A 6,901-nucleotide genomic window follows, 5' to 3' on the forward strand; every position below is an offset into this window, starting at 1 on the left:
TCCCTTCTAAGCGGCACTGGTGCCCGTTCTGTCACCTGGCAGTAGAGCCGTGCCAATCTGTGGCTATCCACTTCTGTGGATGGGTGTCCACATCCTCAGCTATGGATGCAGATATCTGCAGCTCATTTTTTAGGATACAGATGTGGATGTATCCGTGCCGGGCTCTACCCATCAGCAGATTGACTTCTAGTGGGGCCAAGCAACCATGTTTCTTGAAGGCTGAAGCTGACCTCTCTGGGGGCTCTGCCCCTATCTTTAAGGGCAGGCATCAGGCCTTGGAGTGGCTGCCCTGCCCCTTCCATACACCTAAGGGGGAGCTGTGCTGCCATAAGGGCTGCCTAGCTAGGGGACCTTTTTAAGTGCGATTGGGAATGAGGGCTGATTTTTCTGATTACTGCCATCCTCAGCCATTGGGTTGCCATGGCAACAGATCCCAGCTGGGGTAAGATAGGGACTTCAATTCATGTAGGAGTTGCCCAGGCCTAGACCCCTCAGCTCCTTTGCCCTTGCACTAGACACCAGTCCCCTGTGAGGAAGGTAGGAATGGCAGATATGTGAATAGACTCCCGGGGTCTACTGCCAGTTCTGGGGGAGGGGTCTAGGAGTTAGAGGTGGGGACCCAGGATTCCAAGGGTATGTCTATTCTGCATTCCTCTTTTGAGAGAGGAATGCAAATGCAGCTGAGTGAAATTGCAAATGAAGCGTGGATTTGAATTTCCCATGCTTCATTTGCATAATTGCGTCCGGCCGCTTTTTTTGAAATACCTTATTTCGAAAAAAGAAATGCTGGCTAGATGTGGTAACTTTGAAAGAAAACCCTTCTTTTGAAATAACCACGTCTAGGTGGAGTTTCTTTTTTCAAAATAGAGTATTTTGAAAAAGCAGCCACATGTGATTATGCAAATGAAGCAAGGGAAATTCAAATCCCTGCTTTTTCAGTTTTGTTCACCTGCGTTTGCATTCCTCTCTCAAAAGAGGAATGCAATGTCATGATACGCCAAGGGTCTGTCCCCAGCTACGGAAGGGATCCAGGTGGTGCTCACCCAGACCCGATCAACCTTTGTACAAAGAGCCCTTATCAGTATTACCGGTCACAGGGGCTGTGCCTTGGACCTCTGACAGTGGCGTTGGGGTCCTAAGGCAGCAAGGCCAGCAGGACAAATACCAAGACTAAGGGGTGCTCGGTAGGAATTCTGCCTGCCCTTACAGACCATCCCGCCTGGACAGTGTCAGCCCCAGGCCGCCAGGAGGCAGCATAGCCCTTCAAGACGAATTAAATCCGAGCGATTCACACATGCTAGAGCCCCCTGAGCGCCAAGGGTGCCGACATCCCCAGGCTCGAACCAGCAGACCCCCACTCTGGCAGCCCGGGCTCCCAGGTCCAACTCCTTCCATGGCCGCCAGGTGGTGCTCAACCGCCATCCCTGCTCTCGGATCCCTACAGCCCTTCACTGAGGCCCCTTGTCTGGGGAGCTCCTGCCCCCACCGAGAGAGTCCTGGGAGGGCACGGCGGTGGGGGAGGAGCTGGCCCCCTGACTCCTGTCCTATAGGGAGTGGGGCGGGGCCAGGCTGAACAGACCCGCTGCAGGCCGGGCGGGGGATACGGGGCTGGATATCGGTCTGATGGGGGAGGGGGGACTGGCGGGTCTGTGTCTCCCCAGCCCAAAGCGGGGCCCAGCTCCACCAGTCTCAGTCACTCGATGTTCCCTCGAGTCTCTTCAAACAAGCAAGCACAATGCGGGGCGGGGCGGGGGGGACTGGGACGCCTCTCATCCCGTGGGATCCCCGTGGAGCCGCTGGCACAGGGTGCGGGGGGGGCTCCTGGCCTGAGCCCCAGAAGTCACCTCTCACCGGACCCCGAGCGGGCTTTGACTCGGAACCGGGGAGCTCTGTGTCCCCGCTCGCCAGCTGGGGCTGGAGGGGAGCAGAGCTGGCGCCCTCTAGCGGGGAGCGGCCCCGCCTCTCACGTTCCCCTCGCCCCCCCGGTTCCCACACATCAGGAATTCCATGCATTTCCGCGCTGCCTCTCCATCCGACCTGCAGCCCCCGGCTTCCCTTCCCCCCGCCAGCCCCTCCGGCTGGGCCCAAACCCTCCCCGGCTCCCTACACAGAGCCCCCCCGATGCACAGCACACGCGCCACGCAGCCCGCCGGACACAGGCAAGCCCTGCAGAGATGCACCCCAGAAAGCCCCCCTGGAGCGCACATAGGCGCGCACCTGGTTCACAGCATGAGCAGCGGCAGCTGGGATCTCTGCCCCTGGGGGCTGCAATCCGGGACTTCTAGGCGCAGAGTTCTGGCTCTTGCCTGTCTCCCCTCTCCTGGCGGGAGAGGGGGGGAACCGTCCAGAGTTCTGCCAACCCGCGGGGGCTGGCCTCGGCCTCCTCAGGAACGGAGCCGTTCCCCCAGTCACCAGCCTGCCAGTGGACTTAGTAATCAGGGTGAGCAGGCACTAGTGCATAGAAAAGCAAGTGTGCAAATGCTCAGGGGTATGCCCACAAGTGAGTGCACATGCTCAGGTGTGTGTGTTTGTGTGTGCAGCAGTGCAGCTTTTGCGAGTGTGAGAGCGTGTCAGACAATATGGCAACATGCATGTTGAGTGAGTACAAGCTGGTATGCATTGGGATGATGGTCACACAAGTGTGTACGATGCAGCAAAGAACATGTGCACGAATAGGAGGCCATGTATGCACATGGGTGTGCATGCACGGGAAAATACATGCATAGGTATGTACAAATGGCTAGGGTGCTCACACTGTGTGAGGGCTAGGAGCAATTCTGGTACTCCCGAGCTCACTCTCTGCCATGCATGCCCATCCTTGTGTGCACTCTTCTGTGCATACTGACTTCCCTGAATCTGTTGAGAGTCTCAGCTCCCCTGTGGGAATCACCCTGACCTGCCTGTGGTCTTGGAAGATGCAGGAAGACACTTGGAGCCATTCCCACAGCAGAGCATGGAGGGGCTCTGGGAATGAGGAGCCAGAATCCAGTCCTGTGTCCCAGCCTCCAGGTTTCTGGAGCAAAGGACTAAACTAGGGCCAGGCCATGTAGCAGTATATGCAGTTGTGTGTGTGTGGTGTGTGCATATGCATGTGTCTTGTATTGCGTGTGTCAGTGTAAGCTGCAGCATATGGTCAATTTACACACCCATTCTCTGCTGATTCACTGTTTGCCCCTTTCAGCAACAACTAGAAGAAGGCAGGATGTGGGGTTGGAAGTCTGGACTCCTGGGTTCTAAATCCCACCCTAAGGGAGGAGCAGTGTATTTAGGGGTTAGAACAGGGGGGCTGGGAGCTAGGGCTCTGTGGATCTATCCCAGCTCTAGGCGTGGAGCGGGGTTTGCATTTCTCATCCAGCTGCACAAAAGGGAAGGTCTCACTCACATATACCCTGCCTCCATCCTCTGGGTCAGGCCATCCAGGATCCCCCCCAGCTACCCCTCCCAGCTTGTCTCCCCCTCTTCCTGGGCTTGGGCCCAATTCTCTCCCTTAAAAGGACAGGGGCGGGCACTGTCCTGTCCTGCCCCTCCCCACCAAGGGGAAGAGAAGGGCAGGGGATCTGTGCCGAGGCACAGAGCGGAGCAGGCAGCCGTGGGCGCCAGGACGATGCTGCGTCTCTGGCTGCTCCTGACTGGGCTGGTGGGGCCGGCGCAGGGCGCCTGGCCGGAACATGAAGCTGCCTGGCCAGGGCTCGAGGCTGCCTGTGGCCCAGAAGGCTGCTATGTTGTCTTCTTCCAGCGCCGCAGCTTCCTGGAGTCCTGGCGGAGCTGCCGGGAGCTTGGTGGAAACCTGGCCACACTCAAGCGCCACGAGGAGGCAGCCCAGGTGGCGGGGCTGCTGCAAGCCACGGGCCCAGGTACAGGGCAGCAGCGGCTCTTCTGGATTGGACTGCAGCGCCAGCCACGCCAGTGCTTCCCTCAGCGCCCGCTGCGTGGTTTCACCTGGACCACTGGCAATCAAGACACGTTCTACACCAACTGGGCCCGGGCTGAGCCAGCTGGGGGTGCTGCTTGCTCGGCCTCACGCTGTGTGGTGCTGACCTACGGTCCGGCCACGCAGGAGAATTTCCAGTGGCTGGAGGGTTCGTGTACCCTGCCTGTGGACGGCTACCTGTGCCAGTTTAGCTTCACTAGCATGTGCCCCGGGCTGGCCACTGAGGAGACAAGGACTGTGAACTACAGAACGCCCTTTGGGCAGGTCAACGGCCCCTTGAGCCACATCCCCTTTGGCACAGTGGCATCTGTGGCCTGTGGCAGCGCAGCCCCTATCTCCGTGCTGTGCATGCAGAAGGACGATGGCTCCGTGGGCTGGTCCAAGGAGGAGCCCCTGTGCGGGGAGGAGGACGGGGACTGGTGCGAGGGTGACAACGGGGGCTGCCAGCAGTTGTGTGTGGATGAGGGGCCCAGCTACTCGTGCGAGTGCCATGCTGGCCACGCCCTGCTGCCTGACGGGCGCTCCTGTGCTCTAGCTGATGGCTGCCAGAACCACCCCTGTCAGTCTGAGTGTGTGCCAGGAGAGGACGGAGGATACCGTTGCTTGTGTCCCGAGGGCTACACGCTGGCCAGCAACGGACACACATGTGAGGATGTGGATGAGTGTGCCACAGGGCCGTGCGAGCAGCTGTGTGACAACTTCCCTGGCAGCTTCCAGTGCCGCTGCCACCTGGGTTATGAAGCCGATGAGGCTGGGGACTGCATTGACCTGGACGAATGTGGGAGCGCCCCGTGCGAGCACCAGTGCGAGAACACTGAGGGCTCCTACCTGTGCATGTGCCACCTGGGCTTCAGCCCGGCTGAGGAGGCGCCGCAGAACTGTGTGGACAACGACGAATGCCAGATTCCTGGCGTTTGCCAGCAGATGTGCGTCAACTACGTGGGCGGATTCGAGTGCTACTGCACCGAGGGCTATGAGCTGGAGGCTGATGGCATCAGCTGTGCCCCCCTGGCAGAGCCCCCTGCACTGGCCACCAGGGACCAGGCCTTCTACCCGCGCTTCACGGATGAGCAGGAGTGGGGTGCTGAGGTGCTGCAGGTTTGGGGAACAGAGGACCCTTTCGACCTGAGCCAGGAGCTCTCCAGCCCCACTGCCACCCCCCCTGACCTGCCTCCTGCCGTGCCCCACCCCAGCACTGATCATGCAGCCCCTCGTCCCGCCACCACCCCACCAGTGCCCACAGCCAGCCTCCCAAAACCTCCCACAACCGCCAGCTCCTTAGAACCCACCACTGGTTCCCCAATCCCCTGCACCAGCCCCCCAATCCCTCCCACATCCACTGCACCTCCAGAACCCACCACTGCCCCCCCAGGTCCCCACACCAGCCCCTCTATCACTCCCATGACAACTGCCCCCCCAACTCCCAGCACCAATGCCCCAAGCCCCAGATCTCCAAGGTCCCCTGTTGCTCCTGCCTCACCCTATAGCAGGGAGGCAGGGGACCCTGCAGCTGACAGGGCCAGGGCTCCACTGCCCCCTTCAGAGGACCCCAGCACCTCTCTGGGTGGGGAGCGGGCAAGGAGGAAGCGGGACGACGGGTGGCTGCTGGTGGCACTGCTGGTGCCTCTCTGTGTCTTCCTGGTGATCATGGTGGCACTGGGCATCGTGTACTGCACCCGCTGTGGTGCCAGGGCCAAAAGCCGCAGTGTTACACAGTGCTACCGCTGGGTCACCAGTGCGGGGGGCAAGGGGCCCCCCCACTCACCTGCAGGGACCCACCCAGCCACCTGCCGGACCAGCGTCTGAGACTGTGGAGTTCCAGAATATAAAGGGACCAGGATGCTTCTCCACACTCACAGCTGGGAAATGAGACCCCTGGCTCGGATGCAAGGACTGGCTGCACCCCCTGAGCTGGGCCCCCGGAACCATCTCTGAGTCCCTGGCCGGGACATGGAGGCCAACGCCCTGGCTGGAGCAAGAGCCTTGCAGCCACCCTGACCCTCAGCTGGGACATGGATACTTCCAACTGGAAACTGGAGCCACCCCAACACCCTCCTCCAGCTGGAACCCTGGAGCCATCCCTGAGCCCCCAGCTGGCACATGAGCCCACCATTTATCTCTCAACCCCCCAGCTGGAGCCTGGTCCCCCCCAAACTGTCCTGCCACCATCATCTGGTCCCCTGGAATTGTGCACTGGCTGTCCCCGGTGATGGAATCACCCCCACCCCAGAGCTAGGACTAAGACTCCACCTGCAGGGCCCCACAATCCAGGGCAGAGACATGGCTCCCCAGCACCCTGGCTGGGATATGGCCCTCCTTGTCTCCAGGTCTGGGTCCTTCCTTATCCTGCTCCTCAGACTTCTGCCAAAAAGACACAGGAGCCAACTTCACTGGGGATCCCTGGTTATTGTGGAGAATCCCTGATGAGACCCACTGACACCCCCTCCCCTCCAGAAAAGCGATGAGAAAGTGACAGGGCTGGAGAAATGCTCCCAGGACTTGACAGACCCCTGGAACTAGGGGCCACAGAGCCAAGGGAAGCAAGGAGCCTGAAGCTAGGAGAAGGAGACAGTAAGGGGACTCAGAATGGGGCTGTGAGAGGGCTCTGGGAGAGAATGTGGGGGGCCTCTAGGGGCTTGGAGAGGCCCCAGATGCTTTTCCATTGTTAATACGTGTTGCTCTCACAATAAAGGGGTTGAGCCGGATTGCGGCTGGACAGCTTTAGTGGGGTGGGGAGTCACCACTCCTGGGTTCCAGTCCAGACAGTTTTACTTGGGGGAGCGGGTGTCAAAATCTGACTCCATGATGGGAACCTTGGAATCGGCATCGCGGGATATCCGTGTGGGGTTATTGGCTACTGAGCCTAACCCCCGGCCATCCAGGACTTCTGGCTCGTATCCCAGCTCTGAGAGGCAAATGGGGTCTGGTGGTTTGGGGGAAGGGGGAAGAGCCAGGAGTCCTGGGTCTTCC

General features: G+C 60.0%; 1 protein-coding gene across 1 annotated transcript; it reads left to right on the top strand.

The window, feature by feature from the left end:
* Positions 1 to 3,543: 3,543 nt before the first annotated feature.
* Positions 3,544 to 6,636, top strand: CD248 (CD248 molecule). Its single transcript, XM_006129705.5, has one exon. It carries the CDS (start codon positions 3,605 to 3,607, stop codon positions 5,735 to 5,737), a length of 2,133 nt encoding a protein of 710 aa, XP_006129767.4. The 5' UTR covers positions 3,544 to 3,604; the 3' UTR covers positions 5,738 to 6,636.
* The last annotated feature ends 265 nt before the right edge of the window (positions 6,637 to 6,901 follow it).

Source organism: Pelodiscus sinensis, chromosome 11 (genome assembly GCF_052426305.1).
Source record: "Pelodiscus sinensis isolate ZL-2025 chromosome 11, ASM5242630v1, whole genome shotgun sequence".
Taxonomy (NCBI): Eukaryota; Metazoa; Chordata; order Testudines; family Trionychidae; genus Pelodiscus; species Pelodiscus sinensis.

Excerpts from the sequence above, each read along its gene's own strand:
- CD248 (XM_006129705.5), top strand. The coding sequence starts at position 3,605 with ATGCTGCGTCTCTGGCTGCTCCTGACTGGGCTGGTGGGGCCGGCGCAG.